A 21,697-nucleotide genomic window follows, 5' to 3' on the forward strand; every position below is an offset into this window, starting at 1 on the left:
ACACACATACACACACACACACACACACACACACACACACACACACACACACACACACACACACACACACGTGCGTGCGCACACACACATACACACACGCACCTTAAATTCATAGCAACACCAACTTACACTATAGTATCTCAATTTTTGGTACGTTGAGATTCTGATCTGGGGAAACCTGCTAGCAGCTGATTTGATGATTCAGTTGTTTGGTTGTACCATCCAAAATTGTCTGTGCTGATGTAATGTTGAGTGAATTAAAACTTGTTGCAGGGTCAGCTGCTCTGGCAAGGAGTGGATAATAATAGCCCCGTCTCATTCTCAGGACTGAACCTTTGAACTAGCCCTGAATGCTGATTGAGATGTAATTCCCATGTAGAGTACTCAAAAAGTCAGGGAAAACCTTGGTAAATTAAACAATTAAAGCACCAAAGCCAAGGTACTCCAGCACACCCTCCAAGAGTGATAGGCTGACTGTTCCCATGTAGGGTAACTATCAATTTACTCATTTGCTGACCACTGATATATCCAAAAGAATTGCCTTTTCTTTAATGAGACATCACAATGACCTTCTTTTAGAACTTAAGCAGCATGCAGTATTAACCATTTCCATTAATAGGGCTCATAAGTACTTTATGTGAATGTGGAGGAATATTCAAAGACTTCTAATCCAAATGTCACTGTACCAATATTTAATTATTATATAGCAAATATACAGAAATGGAAACTCTCTGTCTCAAGAAAGCAGCCAAAAAAGAAAATATGTAATTAAATAAATAAATGACTAAATAGATAAATGCAAATTTAAAAAAAGTTTAGGGATCACATAGCTCCCTGTATCTTTGTAATTTGCATTGGGAAGCTGTATACCTAAATTCCCCATAGGCTTTTAGTCTTGCTCTGCAATCACATAATCTTGGAGTAGGAAAAGTGTTGTTGGTGGTGGACAGTTATTAGGCCTGAATGTCTGCCAGATGTGCTTTTGTTAAATTCAAACACTTGTCCCTTCAAGCAAATGGCAGCTCAGGGCATTTCCTTTATATAACATATGTGCAGTAACCACCTCGTTAATTGAATCAAGCCAGAAAGAGTAAAGTATACTTTCCTAGCAAACCCCTACTGCCCAAAGCATTTTCATCCACAGAAGTACATCATCTGCTTGAGGCTGGTAGAGTCTGGTAATGAAATAAGTGCCATTTAGTTCCATACAAAGGTAGCTTTGTTAGTGGTGTTTCCAGATGTTATGTACATATCCCACACAACCTCCCCTGCTAGGAAATGCTAGTGTGAATAAACACCTGACATCACAGGATTTATCTGTAGCCCACTTTGAAGGACAAAGTACAGAGTGAATATTCAGAGTACAATTGTTGCATGCAGAGCTGAACTAGTAATGCAAACTAAATGACTCTGGCAAAACTATAGTTACAGTTGAATAACCCAGCTTGCTTTGTAATCTACAAATGGTCACTGCTTCACTTACAGGGAAAGCAGGCATTATTAACACTAAGATTTTTTGGAGATTCTGAATGTTGTTACCTTATTTAACAACCATACTAATAACAACAAAAATAAAAACAGCAGAGAGATTTGCAAAACGTATAAGAGAGTGGAGTATATATCTGAATTAGTGACCTGATATTTTTTCTTGTTTGTTTGTGTGACAGAGTATGAAACCTGAAAGAGAGTGGGTACTTACATCTCTGAAGCTTTATGTTGGAATCCGGAAAAAAATCAAAGCACCTACACAGTAAGGAATTTTGTTCATGATTACATAACTACGTAAGTCATTTTGATTTAGTGAGCTATTTATTTATTAGCTATCATGTATTAGCTAAGTAAATGGACTAAATGTGGACTCATTTCAGCCACAACTAGAACCACAAGGGTAAGAATAAATACAGTATATGTAGACAATTTAGTACAGCCAGTCAAGCAGCAAGTTTTTTGGGAGGTAGGAGAACATCAAAGTACCCAGAAAAACACTCAGACATGAGAATGGCATGCAAACTCTACACAGACAAAGAGGTCAGGATTTAACCCTGGATCTGTGTGACAAAAATCTTGTCTCTGAACTGCCGTGGTGCTCAAATAACGTGGTAAATATATTAATATTGATTTCATAGAGGTTAAATTATTCCAGCATATGCAGTGAGCAACCGTAGATCTAAAGTAGTTTAATTCTGAGCAAAAATCCATCTCTGCACTTAAAGTGCTACTCCAATTTGTTTTTCCTACATGGTAACACCTTTTAGTGAATTGTCCTGACAGATCCCCAGCTATTCTGCTTTTGTGAGAAGTTTATTTATTTGTTTGCTGGTTAAGTGAACTGGTTTTTCTCTGACCCATTTTCAGCCATGACACAGGGGCAAGGGTAGATATAATATAGATATGGGCAGTTTAGTGTATCAAATCATCTAGCAAAAACTAAATAATTTTAATGGAAGAGATATTTCTGTCAATAGGTTGACTAAACAAATGTCAATTTTTGTGTAAGCCACAAAAATGCCATGCAGTCCTATAGATTCATAATTAGTTTGATCAGCTACTAACAATTCCATGGCAGTAAAATCTACTTGATTCTTCACCAAAAAGCACCTGCCTTTATGAGCCTTCATAAAGAAGAGTTTTATCAGCCTGGAATTCTGTTAGTCTTTTGTTTTCTGGGGGTAATAAATAATAATAATGACAGGTGATATGCACATTACATACCTGATGTCATTAGAACATTTGTTTTCAAACGTCAGAAAAGTTGATTCCAATGGTGGATTGATTAAACATGTTTTTCTGCAGCCTAGACTCAGGAACACTGTGACTAGTATCATCATAGTCTAAGATCTATTTTAAATTCAACCATCTCATAACTAGATCTCTATATAATTGGATAAGAATTGCTTCTCAGCCCTTTTGGCTAAGATCAGGTATAACCAAACGAGATGATTTAGTCCCGTTTGTGGTCCTGTCTTCTCCCTCACAGTTGCTCAGGGTGACTGCTAAGAATAATGCACTGTGGTGCAGTTATTACCTAAAAATGTCCCACCTCTGTCTTGTGATGGGTTGCAAGCCTCTCAGGAATGCAGTTACTATTTGATGGTATAATAGGTGAAGTTTAAATGTAATCCAGATCATATGTTTTCTTACCATAATCCAGTCTTTCCTGCTTGTGAATTGTTAAACCTTAATCTTGTCTTTTCTCCTCAGTTGTCAGTAAACCTGGAATGTTTAATTATCATTATAAAGAGTATGTTTCAGTCTTAAGTTCAGATACTGTTCTTATTGTCCCTTATTAATGTGCACATTAATTCAAACCCCACTTTGCCAAAGAAATTAGTAATTTCCGTATGTTGGGGGCATTCTTATCAATTCCATTTGGGAAGTTTTTACAACACTATCTCTTTTGAACATGCTTCCCTTTGATATACTGTTAAAAAAATGTCCACATCACAGCTTTAAACATAAATATTTGTTTCTCAGTTTTTTAATAAGGTAAAGAGGTCATTATCTCCTTCTTGTAATGATTCAACTGATTGTACTCAAAATGAAAGGGGATTTCTTTGTCTGATAAATACATTAAAAAATGCAGTGATATCTAAACGAGTGAGAGTTTCCAGAATAATCATGTCTTCATATAGATCAGGAGAGTTGTCTACAGTACTCACAACCTCATTGTTGGCAACATTCTCTAACTGGCTGCTTGAACTGACCAGGACTTTATTCAACACATCTAAAGTGTTACATAGCTTGTATGGTATGCTATGTAATGTAAACTGTGGCAATCTACTTAATACTGATTTTTCCATCAACAAACTACTACAATGGTACCAAAACCAAAAACATAATCCAGGGAGATCTTGCCTGCTCAACTTGGTTGACGTCTTCAAGAAAGTCACCAGGCCCGTGGATGAGGGTAAAATGGTGCACACCACTTACCTAGACCTGGCCAAAGCTTTTGACACAATCCCCCACTTAGGTATCATAGGCAAACTTACTGCATGAGGCATAAACTCCTACATTGTCAGATGGATAGCCAACTGGCTCACTGACAGGACATATGTTTTCCAGATAGGTGAATCCACTTCTGGTAAGAAACCTTTTACTAGCGGTGAACAACAGGGCTCAGTATTGAGACCCCTCCTGTTTGGTATATACTTCTCTGAAGAGAGGGCATGTGTTTGGGCCCACTGAATCATTAGGTTCATCAGTGACTGTAAACTGGAAGCAATCACTGAATCCCCAAATGATGCTGACATCCTACAAACAGGCCTAAAAATGACAAACGACTGGTGCCAAAACCATGGTCTCAGAATAAATGCTAAAAAAATGAGCTATCATACCCTTCAGTAAATTAGATATCCCCGCAAATTGTAATGTTGATAGCACACCCCTAAAAATAGACCCAACAATGAGGGACCTAGGATCACAGATAGATAATAACCTAAACTTTGACCACCAGGTAGCTACAGTAGTGAGGAAATCCTTCTGCGTGGCTCAACTTGTAAGTAAAGGTGTAGCATCAAGATCAAAGGTAGTCATAGTGCCCACATCAGGCTCATAATGAAGTACAATGCTCCCTTCTGCATGTACCTAACCAGGCACTTACACCAACTGGAATGGACCCAGAGGTTTCTCACTACAAAAAATACAAAGTATAAGGCACATGTCTTATGCAGACTGACCAAAGGCCTATCCTTTTACTCCATCTCATATCGTTTATTGAGAGGGGACTTAAGCCTGACATACAAGGCATTCTCTGATCCAGCAATGATAAAATTGTCACATATTTGCAAGAAACATTATACGAGGATTATGTCTTCCATGGACCTGAACCTTGCCCGTGACTCTAGCAGAACTTGCTACCTCTCAGCTGTACAGATTTTCACAGAATGTCTAGAGTTTTGCATCATGTTTCATAAAACTCTGGTTTTCTAGCAAATTTTTGAATATTTAAGTCAGAAAGTAATGACAGATATTTGAATTTCAGACTTCATACCCTTTAGAAATTTCATGCTAATGTAAAACATGTTGTCTTATCTACTTTCTAAGTTTGTAAGAGCAACATTTAAAAATTGTCCCTATTTTTAGGCCTTTGTCCCCCCATTATTTATGGCTTTGTCCAGATTTCCTTCTCTAAGAAGTTGAGCGTTATGACACAGATCCTTATCCCAAAGGTTACCTGGTCTGTGGTATAACAGTCATATTTTCATAAAACAAAGCCATCCCTCACTCTCTCAAAAAGAATTTGGGTAAATGGATGGGGAGCCCTAAATTCACTCCCAGTATACTGCCCATGTCCCTAATGTACAGAGGCAGTCTGTAACATGACTCAGGGCTCCATCACCCAAAGACCCACTACTCTAATAATCCCATATCTGGGGAATTAAGATATAATATTTTCATAGGATATTATTGGCTAGGCTTTCAAAGTCTCTTGTGCCTATGAATCAGCTATGAAACTGTGTGTGTGTGTGTGCGCGTGCATGTGTGTGTGTGTGTGTGTGTGTGTGTGTGTGTGTGTGTGTGTGTGTGTGTGTGTGTGTGTGTATAAACATATGTGTCTACTTCTGTTCATCAAAATAACACTTTATCGAAGAACAGGAGTACAAACCCACTTCTGCAAAAGTGCATTAAAGCAAAAATGCATTTTCGCAAATTCCACTTTGCCAATGCACCAAATACCACATGTAACACACTACAAATGCATTTTTGCAGGAGGACAATCCCCCCTGCACCCCCTCACCCCCACTACTTAAATATACTAACTCTGAGATTGCACTAGAGTGGGGGAAGTGTATATTTCCTTATCCCCACTGTACCATGCTTATGTTATTTCAATGAACAGAAGTAGACCCATATATATATATATATATACATATGTATATATATATATATATATATATATATATATATATATATATATATACATATGTATATGCAAGTATAGACACACACACACACACACACACACACACACACACAAACACACCATATCTCTCAACTGTACAGATATTTACAGAATGTCCAGATTTTTTCTCATAAAATTGTGGTTTTCTGGCAAATCATTGGTAAAACATTGAGGGTTGAAGTCAGAATTCATACCCTTCAGAAAATTCATGCTAATGCAAAATCTATTATTCTGTCAATGTTCTAAGTTTGTAAGAGCAACATTTAAAAGGTATCGCTATTTTTTGTCCTTTGTCCACATACTTCTTATGGCTTTTTCCAGATTTCTTTCTCTAAGAGGTTGAGAAATATGACCACACACACGAGCATGCTGTTGTAATAGTGTTAAAACAGACACAAAACCAGAAAACACCTAGAATATGAATTTTGACAACTTTTTGTTAAGTGCTTTTATCTCAACATTTGAATAATAATACTTCATCATAACAATTGTTATTAGAATCCTGGGCAACTTAAATAGCAAAATAATTAGCATATAACCAAAAACTTTGAATGAGTTAGATATTTAAAGTGTTACAGTGCATTTAAAAACAAGAAATGTTTATCCTAATAAAATTGCCTACTACCTTTGTCTTATCTAAGTGATTCCAATTTCAAGACTTTGCAGCTCTGAGTAGGATGTCACGTGGCAAGGAGCCATCATACTGCAGTTTCTTAGTAGGCTTCTCACTTAAGCCCTACTCCCATTAATGATGTGCTGAGATGATATCACCTCAAAGGGTGTGCAATGGTGTCATAAAGGAAATGATTCCCCATAGTGATATTGCTCTCTTTGTCCACCCACCAACCCTTTCTGCACAGCCTGGTATTATGGCAAGGGCTTGTGCTCGAATTGGTGTCCCCTGTATTTTCCTATAGCTTCTTCCCCCTAGGTCGTGCTCTGGTTGGTGACCCCAGTATGCCCCTGCACCTTCTGCCCCCTGTGTTGTGTTCTGGCTGGTGTGCATAATGCATCACTGCACCCCACCCCACCCATTGAAAGAGATGAACAGGCAGTCTCATCTTTCCTCTTCTTATCCCCACGCCAGCTCCATCAGAGCAGTCCAAGTCACTAAAACGGTGAGAGACACTTGGGTCATAACCAGAACTTTCTAGTAGGTAGCATATGTTTAACAGATGAGACATAAAGGGTAATCAACTTATCACTGTGCTGTAACACAAAATGCAAGTCTTGCAGATATTTTATACAAGGAAGTCCATGTTTGCTTGTTTGACGTTTGTAGCCATTTCGTTCAAACGTCTGTATCCCGTTCATTTTAGATTCAGTGTTTGGATGTTGCCATTCATAAACATGCATCTAATTAGATCAACATCCTGTCATGTATGCATACTCCTTATTTATAAGTACTAGCTCATCTGCAAGTATTGTGTATTATACTTTCGCCTTTTTAATCTACACCCAAAATAATTGAGTTTTCTTTTGAATGTTAGCAGTCTTTAACAACATCCAGCTGCTGTTTGATTTATAAGTGTTCTCTTTCTTTCTTTCTGGTCCTACCTCTACCTATGTTTAAGCCAAGCATTTTTCTTTCATAATTAATTCCCTAACATTATCATCTTAAACAGTCCAGAAAACTGAAGGCAATTATTTGCAAATCCACATTGGTCTCCTTGGCAAACGTCCATTTAATTATAGGGCAGAAGTAAGTTGGAAACTTTTTAAGGCAAACTTCACTCATTTCAAATGGATCTTCTTTTGCTGGAATCGTCACAATGCAGTGCCACAATCTTTGTCTCCTTTGCCAGAGTTTGGCTGTATAGCAGTCATCAATTAAGTACCCAAGCAAATCTCTTTCACTTTCAAAGTCTGTCTGTCTGTAGCTGTGTTAGCTGTGCAGCTCAGATGAGGAGACTGTTCAGGTACACTGAATAAAGAAGCTTGACTAGATGACAGAATGTCTCTCTGCAGTATATGATTCTTGTCAAGAAAGGATAGAAGACTTGGACTTTTTGTCTTCTGTCTTTGCTGTGGATGATTCCAGCTGTTAACTTCCTGTGTCAGGCCTTTGAAATCACAGCTTATTTCTCTCCCCCTAAGTTTATTCTTCACTGAGAAAAATATGTTTTTGAGAGAAGAAATTGGATTTGCAGACATGGAGTTCGTTTCAATATCCTGTGATTTTGTCACCCATTTACCTCCTGACACCTTTTGTCCCGGAACAGAAAAGTGTTAATTTGTATGTCTAGCTTTGAAGTCCACTCCCTGAAATGGCACCTCTTTGTCTGCCTTCCTTTTTCTTGAGCTGAAAGCAAATACTGTTATAGGATGGAGATCGTGCTTTCTGCTCAGAAAACACGTTTATTAAATATGTACTCCTCTTTCCAGTGTTTTGTTATATTCTGGAACAATAAATATCAAATGAATACCAAGGTTAATGCACAGCAGTACATGAAGGAGGAATTAATAAATGCAATCAATACACAGTAGCAATGGCATTATGCAAGCTGTACACAAAAGTATACACAACGGTATTAGCAAAAGTAGTATTAAAATAATACAAACAATAATCATATCTATCAATGTTAATATATTTTAACCAAATGTGTGTGAAAAATACAGTCTAAAAGGCTGACCCTGGAAGCCAGTGATTTATTTTGCCAATCACCGGTCTAAGTTCTATAAAGTATCATTCATAACACCAAAAGCTAAATGTAAACAATTAATATTGTGAAACTGTCATGTACTAATATTTAAAAGCAATAATATCTTCTTTGCTTCTCCTTTTTAGGTGGGGATTAACCCTGGTAATGGATAAACAGCAACTGTGAGTATATCTCTGATCACTTTTTTTCAGAATCATAATTAATTCTGCCTTGCTAATGGCACTGATTATATATATATAATTATATATATATATAAATATATATATATATATATATATATATATATATATATATATATATATATATAGGTCTAATTCACATGACTGAAATTTCATTTGACTGATTTTCATTTGATCGAGACCATAATACTCAATTTTCAAAATACTGAAAACTCATTTGACTGACTCTCATTATACTGAATTGTTAGCCATAGACATGATCTGGGTTTCCCTTCTCCTGTGACTTGCTTGTGATAAAAAGAATTACTGTACCTTGTGGGTATGTCTGTTTACATTTTTATGGGAAGTATCTCAAGTAATATGGCGGATGTTTTGTGCATTCCAAGCAATAGTGGCAGCGTGTAGACTACTGTAAGGTAAGTAAAAGGTATATGCCCTTTTCTTCAATGTAGTGCGATCCTGGAGTTAGTGTATATATATATATATATATATATATATATATATATATATATATATATAGACTTGGGGGGTGGGGACACAGGCCCCCACATTGGGGGTTGTTGGGGCGTAGCTCCCCACCTAGTTTGGTTTTATATTTCTGGAAAGAGTTACTGATTGGTGTTGTAAGTGTGCGTGTCCATGGTTTACAAGCTAGTATTTTGAAATGTAGCATTGTAAGGTTTCAGTATTACGAGTTTCAGTCAAGTGAGTTTTCAGTATTTTGAAAATTAGGTATTTTGGTCTCAGTCAAATGAAACTCAGTCAAATGAAATTTCAGTCCTGTGAAGTAGATCCATATACATGTATATATATATATATATATATATATATATATATATATATATATATATATATATGTGTGTGTGTGTGTGTGTGTGTATGTTTGTTTGTGTGTATATATATATATATATATATATATATATATATATATATTTTTTTTTTTTTGCTTGCTTATTTATTTAGTTATTTACTTATTTATGCAATCATTCATCAGTCCAGCCATTTATTTATGTATTTGTTTTATTTATTTATATACAGTTTCCTGTGTTTTTCAAAGCAAGAAGAACTATGGGAGTGGATTACCAGCTTACTTAGAGCACAGGTATGTATCTTTTCCTCTGTTAGCCATCACTTTAATGTAACAGTAAAGTTTACATGTGCTTCGTCTTTTCTTAAGTGGTTGTCGTGATTTCATCTGGCATCCATTGTTTCTTGGATCTGTATAGTTATGTAATTATAGACTGAACTTCATTTGGACAGGCCTGTACAACAAGATCTCATTTTAACTTCAGGTGTTGTATAACTATGATGACATTATGAATAAGTGTGCTGAGCCTTTGATGACATTTTCTCTAGACTTAGTATATATCACATTGGAGATGATGTATAGTAATGCATACAAGAGAATACTAAATTTATGTAATTAATTAATAGCAAATACTTTATAGTGATGAATTCAGATTATTTGGGAATGGTGCTCCACCCTCATACCCTGTAGTAGTGCATTACCACTGATGGCTCTGATTTCAATTCTTTCATCGGCTTACAAATCTGACCAATGAAAGGCTGACACTGGATGCCACTAGAGAAAAAGACAGAACTAATCCTGGTGCCATCATATACTTTATAAAATGAGTACTGAGGTACTAGAGGCAGTGTGAGCTCTTAAACTGCCTATCATTTGTGACAGATTCTGTTTCTTTTTTTTATTTTAAATGGCAGAGGGGTATGTAGTGGAACTTGACAGGGCCAAGAGCCAGGAGGTCTCAGAAGTCCAGGAATTCAGGAGCTGGTTGCCATGTAATGGAACAGTAAGCAGCACCTTGCCACCTCTTCATATAGTGGTCAAGGAGATCAGGTAATACAGAGGTAGTAAGGCAAGCAGGATGATGGGAACATTGTACTGAACTGCCTGCTGTATATTGTTTGTCATCATTTAAATTTTAACCTAAAGTAAACCACATAGAAAACAACTTTACTATGCATATTATACATGCATGTTCTACTTGTTTCCGTGTCTACTTGTTTTCTGTTTTGTTCCTGAAGGCCTTAGGTAAGTATGCAACTGCCAAATGAAAATTATGTGACCATGGATAAGGAACTGAAGACTAATGAAATGAAAGGAAAAGTAAACATACTAGAACTAAGTTGCAGAGCAGAGCATAAGTCCTTGAATGATATGTAGCTTGCTAGCAGTCTTTGTGTCTGCTATAATTGCAAGTTCACTTCTGGGAATTCTTTAGATTACCATGACAGTTACAAAGTTCTAGTCCAAGTAGTTCTGTTGTTTTACATGTAACAAATATTAGAGAGAACTACATCACATGAATGTAAGTAGAGTATCTGACAAATGATCACCAATCACTGATTGTGTATTGGCTTTAGATCCTTTAATAACAATTAAGAACTACTGATAAAGTAATCAAGACATTGTAAATTGCTTCTTGAACTAAATGTTGTAGCATATTCTTGCATCTGTAAAGATGTGTATTTTTAATATATTCTTGTAACTATAAATATGTTTTGCTTATTTCTTATGTGATCCTGTTCATTCAGGCTGTGCCTGCAAATGGTCCATTCAGATCAGTGCATTACCCCAATAAACAAATATAAATAAATAAACAATAATACAAGTTAATTTGCAAATAAATGTAACTAAGGAACATAAACATGTTGTGAAATTATAAACAAAAACAAAGAGGTCCACGGCTATGTATAATAAATCAAATAAAACATAACTGCATAAAATCAGCATTTTTGTTCTATTATAGAAGATTTGGAATAAAATAAATAATTTCATATTGATAAACAAATTACAGTGATGTTAAATTTAAGCAAGTCATTCATGGCTCTGTGTAACATAATCCTATGCCTGAAATCACCAGGGAGTTACATTTTTGAATGATCATTTATATCAATGGCATACACATAGTGTTTGTTTCTATGAACAACAAGCTGAAATTCACTACTGAGGCAACTATGTCTTTCTTGTTCATCTTTACAAACATTAGAAATGTGCACAGAATCAGCTACTTTTGGGGGCTCACAGTCTACAGAGCAGTTGCATGACCCATGTAAAACAATTATGACTTGTGGGTGGGGAAGTGCATATGCTCAATAGCAAGAAGTTGAAATTTATGCAAGAAGTTGAAATTCATTCCTGTGGGTGTCCTTTCTTTCACTTAGAAAAAAAAACAGAAAAACTAGTAGACTTAAAACTTCTTTGATGAGCTCAGTCACAATAATTTCCAAAAATCATAAAACCCAGGTAGTGTCACAGACAAGCAATCCTCAGTAACAAACAATCAGAAATACTTTACAATGTTAAATATATGAATTTTTATACACATAGAAGTAGGTATGTAAAATATATGTATTGTTTAATTTTAAACCAGCCTATTCCAGGCAAACAAAATAAACAGGGTTGTAAAAGTGAATTTAAAAATGCATTTAAAAACAGCAAGTACCCACCCCCACACACTACTACTGATTAGATCAAACTAAATTCTAGTTAAGGAAAACATTACCTATCTATTTGCAACCCACATCTCAAAATCATGTATTAAGAAAAGTATAGCATACATATAAAAGAATGACTTTTAACTAAAGTTGCTTTTGGCTAACTAATGCAATAAAGCCTTCATCAGGACTGTGACAAGAATTAAAATCCTGTAGATAGGTAGATAAGTAAAAAGAGTTAACTAGATAGATGTAAAAAAACACACATAGCCATCTAACCATAAACATTATCTAATTAGAACACTGTAAATATAAATATCTGTGTAATAGCATCTAATAAACGGGTTCCTATTACATTATCGAAAGATAACATAATTGAACGACCAAAACATCGAAATGGACGCATTTCAAAGTTTGAATTATGGGATCGCAGTACAGTGAAGATTAGGATATTTGACATTTCCTCACTGTAGTGAACTATATATTTAGTGGGGGGTGGGGACACAGCCCCCCACAATAAAAGTTTCGAAATGTGGCCATTTTGATGTTTCGGCTGTTCGATTACATTATCTTTCGATAATGTAATATGAACCCCTAATAAACATCCATCCACATGTATTCGTGTGCATAAAAACTAAGTTATTTACAGCTCAGAAAAAAATGTCAGTGATTTGTAGTTGAAAAACAAATTGTCATGACAGTGTTCATGTTTACAGACCCAAACAAAATGTTTATACAGTGAAAAACAGTAGAAAAACCACACAAACATACAGAAAACACTAGATGAAGTAAACTAGTAATGTATAAAAGTGTGCAGGTGTGTGCATGAGTGTGCATCAGTATGCTAAATGGAGAACGTACACCAATACTTTATGGTAATAGCAGCATGAAAAAAATGCGTGTTTCAAATTTACCATTTAAATCTCTGGTATGATGCAAGAGTGTATTAAATCTAATCAAAGTAGAATTGTGGATAATGTAACTAAACATACATACATTTATACATATTCTACACATCATTTTTTTTTTATTTTTTAGTATGTTTGATTCCTTTAGTACATAAAAATATTTCCTCAGAAATTCCCCTTGATACCTTTACAGATTGTGTGTCAGCTTACATAAATTCAACACAGTCTTAATAGAGTAATAGTAGTTAAGTCCTGGTTTTCTGAATACATAAATTTCTTTTTTTTTTTCCTTTTTTTTTTTTAATTAATAATTTTCAAATATTACATGAAATCAAAAACGAAAATGATATATATACAATTGTAAAACCTATAAACTTTAAAAACATTATATAATTATATACATTGGTGTCTGTTAAGAAGAAAGCCATAAATAAGTTTAAGGTGTAACCTGAAGAATGATATATAAGTTCATATATCTTTATCCATTTTCTCAATTATTTCTAGTATTTTCATCCAAGAGTTGTATAAAGTTGTAAGTCTGGTAGTTCTGTTCTTCAGAGTAGATATTTCCATTTGTCCAACTGTTCTAACTAAATTTTTAAATTCATTAAATGTAGGAGGAGTCTCACTTTTCCAGTGAATGGTGATGATTTTGCGAGCTGCTGCCTTTAAAGTCCATAAGATTTGAAAATCTTTTTTTGGCACACAGTCCGGAACAGGAGAGTTGAATAAAATCATAGATTTTGATAATTGATAATTATCATTAAAAACAGTCTGAAAAAAATAATTAATATTATTCCAATACAAAGTAAGACACTTACATTCATAAAAAATGTGTTGCCAGTCTGCTCTTATTTTAGTCTGACATCTCCAACATAGATCTTCACTAATACATATATTTCTTGATGGTATATTTTGTGTCACATTTGAGTCTGTCTTTATACATGCATATGTATTATTATGTTGCATCTTTTATTTTATGTGTACAAATTACTTATATAAATTCTGTATTTCATGACTTATGATTAATTGTTATGAAATAAGTTCTGATGTAATTGTGAAGACATCACTTTAAATATGAATTGTTATAGATTGTTAGAGTAACTATTTTATTTTAATAGGATGGCTGTGTCATGTGATTGTTTTTAAATTTGTATTTAATGATTGAATTTCACTGTTTTTTTTAAACACTGATGAAGGACTTTTATGTCTGTTTCATGATAGATTAAATAATTTGATTTTCTACGAAATAACTTTTATTCCCCTTATAAACCTAGCCAAGAATTTCGCCCATGTTCTCACAAATCATTCAAATTCACAAGTTCATTTTTTTTCTTTCACTTTTCTCACATTTCTGTCAGATTTTATCTGCTGTTATCCAAAAAAGGCTGTTTTTTTCTTACTTATTGCCCTATGATATCTATTCAAAATGTTTGTAGTCTGTAATCTGTGCTGACTTAACTGCTGTAATTATTACTCTTGTTTCTGATTCATGTTTTGTAAGTATTGCTCTGTATGTTGTATGCAATGTATGCTACTCTTTTTATATGTACTATTTTCCTCTAGGTCGTGACTGAAAAGGTCCCTTAGACTAGCTCACTTAACCACTTAACAAATGTAAATACGTAAACATAAGAGGTGTCCATAGAAGATGACAATCACTGGGGATGGAATGAAGTGGCTTGCAACGTTTGAAGCTGAAGGTCATAGCCGGCCTTAGGCATAGGCCAACTAGGTGGCCACCTAGGATGCCGCTTTAGCAGGGGCACCTTTCCAGTAATCTGGATGGTGCTGGTAGACCAGGATGGTGGCACAGGGTGGTGTTGGGGGGCCGCTGTGTAGACCTTTTGCCTAGGGCACCAGTAGACCAAAGGTATGTCCTGCTCAAGGTACTTACATTATGACTGTTGAATGACTGCTGATATGATTTGTAGGGGAGCGTTATATGTGTCTGACAGCAACAAGTAAAAACACTTTTCTGTGGCCATTTCATTTTCCTAGCTATTACATCTTTCATTTTTCTTCTCAGTGAGATAGCAAATGTGTACACACTGTGGCTATCTTTTTATGGTGTGCAAGCTGTGTTAAAAACAGCAGTTTCTTTATCATTGTTTAAGGATAATTTATGTGGCTTATAAGGGGATGGGCACTGTACGTCTCTGAGAGTAATGTGGTCATTTTATGTGTGAATTCTTCACACTGGTGTACCGTTACAGAAGGGGTCCATTCTACTGGGACAGTAGAACCTCAGCATTGGTGATAAGAACCGTGGCAAAAAGGGTCTGTTTTCACACTGCAGGAATATGTGATTCTTGACATTATTAGCTAACTGGCATGTGTCTGAATCACCCTTAACTACTGCTATTTTTAAAAAGCACATTCCTGCAGTAGTCAGTGCTATAGGCTCATGCATCGCATTGTCACAGGCAAAAGGAGCTGAAGGTAGTACTTGTAAACTTAGAAACACAGATCAGACACCACTCAAGCTTTTACTTTCAAGTAGTTAGTTTGCTGCTATAATTTCATGACCTCCCTACCGCAAAATGTCTTTATGTTCAGTTTAAGTGAACAAGCACATTTGTACTTATTTTTCAAGGGATTAGACAGTTTGTAACATTATCATAAATATATTTGCTTTTATAGCACAACAATGAACACTATTGTTTGTGTGTCCTGAAAATAGTTGCTATGAAGCATTTGAAATGCTATTACAGAAAAATGGGAAGCATTGCTCAGAAGTGAGTGTTGTCCATCAAATTAAACATGCAGGTGTTCTATTACCACTGCTTCTAAAAGTACAAGCTTGTAAATTAATATCCAGATCTGTTTCAAGATTTTTTTCTTGAAAATATCAAATTTTTTCAGGTATATGGTTGCATTATATCAGATTTTTCATTAATAATGAGCACACAATTCCTGACTAGGGTGGTGAAATTCTGCCCATATCCAGAATTTGTATTTATTGTGTTGTCATTACCTAAGCTGAGAAATCATAAGTATATATTTTTTAATGAATTAAATTAGGGAAACTGTCATATGACTTTTTTTTTATACAGGCTGTGTTTCACAAGAACTTTATTGTCAGTCTGGCATTATGCCCAATTTCCAGTGAAGGGCTAGTTCACCTGTGCTCAAAAGGCTGGGTGAATTTAATGCCCATTGAGTTCTCAATATATCACAATTACAATCATAAATATTTCACCAGAATAATTTTATTTCAGTTGTAACATGACATGGATACAATGCCATGTTTTCAAGCAGTTAAAGTGGTAGGGTCAAATTTAGAGTTAAACTGTACTAAAATTTGTGAAAGTAAAATAGGAAATGTAAGTCTTAGGTGTGCTTTATAGCTGACAGCCCTGTTCCTGCATGACGGTTTAATAAGGAGCTCTCAAAGGAGGAATGAGATGTCTTTTTATCCACAGGATCTAGGTAAACTGGCACATTGACCTTCAATGTCACAGTCTAACATTTTGCATATTTTCCTGTTTGGGGTGTTGTGTTGAACTTTGGTTCATTATGTGGAGTACTGTAATGGATATAACTCATGTTTATGGAGATATCATTACATCAGAAGTAAAAATACTATTTAGTTTTCCTGAATTAGGAAAGTTTTTTTTTCTCTTACTGCAATTATGATTCTCCCACAATTTAGTCTCATCTGCAGCGCATGACAAGAGGATTAAGTTGTATACCTAGAATCACCAGCTAAATGCATTTGTAACTCAGGGTCATAAACATATTCTGAGAAATGTACTACAAAATCTCAGTTAGTTAGGGATATATAGACCACAAAGTATTATGTTATACTACAAAACATCAAGTACATATATTTTAAATCACAAAGTATGATGTTACACTATATATCATGAGTGAAAAAATGTAATGAGAATAAAACATAGAACATATGTTTCATAGTAAAGTGTAGTGAAAAACAACAACATGAGTTGGAGAAAAAAATGTGAAAAAAACTCAACAGTCATATTATTTGTTAAATAGAGTAATATGTGATAAATAAGACCTGAGACAATTACAATTTTAAAGAGATATAAGACATTACTTGATTAGAGACAGTGAATTGAAATTAAGTGATGTTTTCATATGAGAGAGGCGTTCATATTACGGTTATAGAAGGAAGAAGAATGGAGGAAAGAATAGAAAACTGAAGCTTAGGTGAGTAGGGAGGAAAGAGAAAGAGGCAGAGCAAAGGTCTGCAGAGATGAAGTGGGGAAGATAAGTTAGTTTGGAAAAAACAAAAGAAAGGAGTGGAGTAGGAGGCTGAATAGGGCTGTGAAGTGTGATTTAGGCTGAAGGGGGATGAATGAAGTATAGTGAGTGAGCTCAGCCAGGAAACGCACAGGAGCATGTCCACGATTGTGTAAAGTATTCTTTTAGGGAGCATTTAAAGATGCTACTTAGTTTCTAACAAGCATGTAGATTTTTCATTTGTTTTTTTCAGAATAACAAACTTTGTATGTATCCAAAACATATGGCTATGTTATGGAGATACAATTACAACATTCTTGATACTCCCCTTCCATTTTTCAGACATGGTTATAGAAGCCCTTATTTATATTGCCCATCCTGATAGCAAACTTTACCTCATGAAGCTTCTTTTGGTTATTATAGCAAGTTATTTTAAGACAGAACCTAAACATCTTGTCATGATGGGTTGAATAATGTTTTAAGGCTTTGTATGCTCTTTTATTTCTGTTTAATAATTTGTTGATTGTTGCAACTCCACCATTTAGATTTGTTTCAAAGTTTTCCACTATTAGGCCTTGTGGTAATGATTTTGTCAATGCAGTTGATTGAAATGTTGTATAAAGCTGTGAATGATTTACCAGTAGGTTATAGGGTGGGACTAACATACCGTCCTAATATACAGTCCTAGTTAATTGGCAAAAGGTAATTGTTCAAGGCACTGTAGTCACAGTTTGAAAAAAAAAAACTAACATAACTTTTTATTAAGTTACATTGGGTGACTAAGAGAAAAGTTATAGCACTGTGATTAGTACAAAAAGGGTAAGATAGTATTTATACTGGCACAACTGGTGGGTGTGTTTATCAGAATGATATCAAGTAGGATTCTGTTCAATGGCAGCATTTCTGACATTGGACGGAGTTTCTAAATCATGGTATTTATACACAGTTAATCCCCCTTATCATATTGTGAATCATCTTCTTAAAATCAACACATAACAACATGTACACACCTTCTGTTACTTGTTTCTTCTTTTCTCTTCTGCGTCCCCATGCAGAATTTAATTACACAATGTTCCTGCTGCGTCTGCCTGCAGAGGGAAACAGCAAATGTATCAGTAAGGTGCTTCTTCTTCCTGTCACGAACAAAAGGGGTGTGTTTGTGGGTGTGGGTTTAGATATGTGAAATGCCCTAATTAGGGATGTCAGGTTAGCTAATTTACACAGGCTCTAACCCTGTACCTTGTTTAGAGGAGACAAGTGCCTGAATCCTGTAGACCAACCATAACTCTCAACTTCTTGTACAAAGCTTTAAGTAATGGGGGAACAAAAAAAAAAACAAATAGGGATAGAGTTTAAATATTGACATTATAAACTTAGAATGTAGAGTAACAGGTTTTTGGTTAGCTTACATTTTCTGAAGGATATGAAGTCTGAAACTCAATTGTATGTCATTAGTTAGTGACTTCAATCATCTGTAGTTTGCCAGAATTTATAAATTTTTGGAGCAGACCAAAAATATGAGGCAGACACCCGTGGTGGTGCAGCGGTAGCGTTGTTGCCTCACAGCAAGAGGTTCTCCCATTTGATTCTCGGCTGGAGTGCAGGGAGTGCCTTCTGTGTGGAGTCTGCATGTCCTCCCCACGGTTGGGTGGGCATTCAAAAGACATGCATAAATGGGCATGCCTTGGTTGAACATTGAGCTGGCACCTCAGCGTTCATCAAAATCTACTGCCAATCATTAGCGGACCGGAGTTCCGGTGTGGTGACCCCTAACCGGGAAAAGCCGAAAGACAACAACCAAAAATATGAGGCAAAAATCTGGACATTCTGCAGACATTTGGACAGTCGAGAGGTATGACACCAGGAGCGCTACAGAATCCTGAAACCCAAAATCCCGAAGACCAAAATCCTGAGACCAAAATCCTGAAAGTTCAAAATACTGAAAACTCAAAATACTGAAAACAAACAGGATACCAACACTCGCTATATTCCAACACAAGTACATACAAAAACAAATAAAACACAAACTATATTACTTTTCTCCAAGTATAAGCAGGGGGGCAAGCCCCCCTGCATCCCCATGCGGGGGGCTGTGCCACCCACACCCCCTGCTACTTAAATATATCAACTCCAAGATTGCACTTAGTGTAGTAAAGTGCAATCTCGGAGTTGATATATTTAAATAGCAGGTGGGGGGTGCAGGGGGCTTTATAGGTGAAGGGTAATATGTTTCTGTATGTACTTGTGCTGCAATATAGTGAGTGTTGGTATCCTGTGTGTTTTCAGTATTTTGAACTTTCAGGATTTTGGTCTTCAGGATTTTTGACTTTCAGGATTCTGTAGCACTCCCATGACACCAGCTACCTCTTTTCAATGAATTGTGTATTTTCAGTGCATTTTCAAGTAATTGTGAGCTTCAACACATTTTCAAGGAATTGTGAGCTTCAAGGGAAGAGACATGTACTGCTGCTCATGGTAAGTCTGTTTTCAGTGTACAACTATTTTGTTTAGCAAATGGTCATAACTATGTTACACAAGTTGAAAGCAGGCAGTGTTAGTAATACAACAGGTAGCATACTTGCTTTTGATGCAGAAGGCTGTAGGTTTACTTCCACACCTTGCAAATGGATTGCTAATACTGTGTTGCCCTTTATTTTTTTTGGGTGGGGTTGCAGTCCTGAGTGTGCCTTTCTCTGGATGACATGCCTAGAAACAATGAACCCATTGTTGATTTGCCATCCATTCACTTTTGCAATATTACAAGCTTATCGTTTTTTTTTTCATGTAACAGGCAATTTATTCTTCAATGGCAACAGGTACTAAATTTGTAGCTGAAACAGTGAAAGGTAAAGTTGTTTGCCAGTAGCAACCTCTTCATTAGCCACAGATCTATTTAATGTGGAATCATTCAGATGACCTTTACTTCTACAGAGATTATGCATATTGAATGATAGTGATGGATTGTAATGACAAAAGTTTGAATGACCTTTTATGGTTGAAATGTTCTGAAATGGACAGTTTTGTCATTATTTGTTCATACGTTTTGTTTCACTGCTTACTGGAAAAATGTTCAAAACTACAAATTTAAAACACACTCTTAACAAGTGGTGCTGTATTATACAAGGAATATAACTTAATACAATTGGGAAGGTGAATCAAAGAACACATGCATTAATGCATGGTCCTAAAAATGTGTGCAAGAGGCTCATGGTTTGAAAACAGCCTGCAGGTAAACTTTACCCGCCACTGGCCAGATGCATTTTCTTTGAATGTGGGTTTTAATGCCATTTCAATGAATGTGAGTTTCAAGGGCAGAGACATTTACTGTTAATGTTGTCTGTTTACATTATGAAACTGTTGTTTTGGTTAGCAGATGTCCATCAGTGTTTGAACTATAAAATCTGAAATTTTTAAATTAAATCCAAATGTCTGTAATCACTGTAGAGGTAAAGAAGAAAATAGTCTGCACACTGACAGGTCTGAACAGGGTTTATGGTAACTGGGGAGAAGTAGCAAGTAATGGGACATTGTAATGGCTGTGATGGTGGGCTGCTGTCTGTGCAGTGTGGGAGGGCTGTGTGTGTGACTGGGGCCCAATGTGACCATGATCCAACTCTGGGCTGTAGTAGGGAAGCTAATCATTAGTATCAGTGGAGTTAAAAATAAAATGAAAAAGAGAAAACATAAAACACACAGACTTAGCAGTAGAAGATGAAATAATCCACCCAGCCTAAAATATGCACGCTCACTTGTTTTGCTCCCATTCATACCACTCTCTAACTGTTGTATATTTTCTAACCCCTCCTGACAGCTTTCAAACACTCTAAATTCTTAGGTTCATAGGTTCATAGGTTCATACTAGGCTATCTGCCCTGGGGCAATTATAAGCCTAGCCCGATTCTGTATGGCTTACGCCACCCCTTGATTTGAGTATACTGTGCCCTTTTTAAGGTTTAGTTTACTGTGCCTCTGTCTAATAGTGACACGGGAGTAATCCCTGGGACAAACCTACGATCCCCCATCCACCTATCGAGATTCTTCTTGAAGAGATTCAGTGAGGTGCTCTGCCTCACATGAACTGGAATTCTATTCCTGAGCGAAGGGAGCCTCTGGGTTATGAACCTGTCCCTCCAGCAAGTTCAATTTATTTCTGTGCTGAGGTTCAAGTCCCTCGAGCGTGGCTCTAAGGGATTTAGATTTACTGAGGTGGAGCATGTCCATTAATTCTGGATTTGACATAGCTTTGTATGTCAGGCATAGATCGCCTCGAAGTAGGCGGTATGCAACTGAGTAGAGCTGGAGTTTTTTTAACTGAGCAGCATATGGCATCAGTTTGAGACCCTTGATCCTCTTGGTGAGATACTTTTCGGGTCTTTCTAA

The 21,697-nt window shown here is 35.9% G+C and overlaps 1 protein-coding gene across 1 annotated transcript in view; it reads left to right on the forward strand.

Moving 5' to 3' along the window:
- The window catches only part of ARAP3 (ArfGAP with RhoGAP domain, ankyrin repeat and PH domain 3), a 1,205,760-nt gene that overhangs the window by 1,114,426 nt on the left and 69,637 nt on the right, over window positions 1-21,697 (forward strand). Inside the window, exons 29-31 of the mRNA XM_044069919.1 lie at window positions 1,668-1,750; window positions 8,691-8,726; window positions 9,783-9,846. Coding sequence (XP_043925854.1) covers window positions 1,668-1,750; window positions 8,691-8,726; window positions 9,783-9,846 — 183 coding nt within the window. The remainder of the gene's footprint in view (window positions 1-1,667; window positions 1,751-8,690; window positions 8,727-9,782; window positions 9,847-21,697) is intronic.

This window comes from Protopterus annectens, chromosome 4.part0, assembly GCF_019279795.1.
Source record: "Protopterus annectens isolate FY-2018-M chromosome 4.part0, PAN1.0, whole genome shotgun sequence".
NCBI classification, from domain to species: Eukaryota; Metazoa; Chordata; order Ceratodontiformes; family Protopteridae; genus Protopterus; species Protopterus annectens.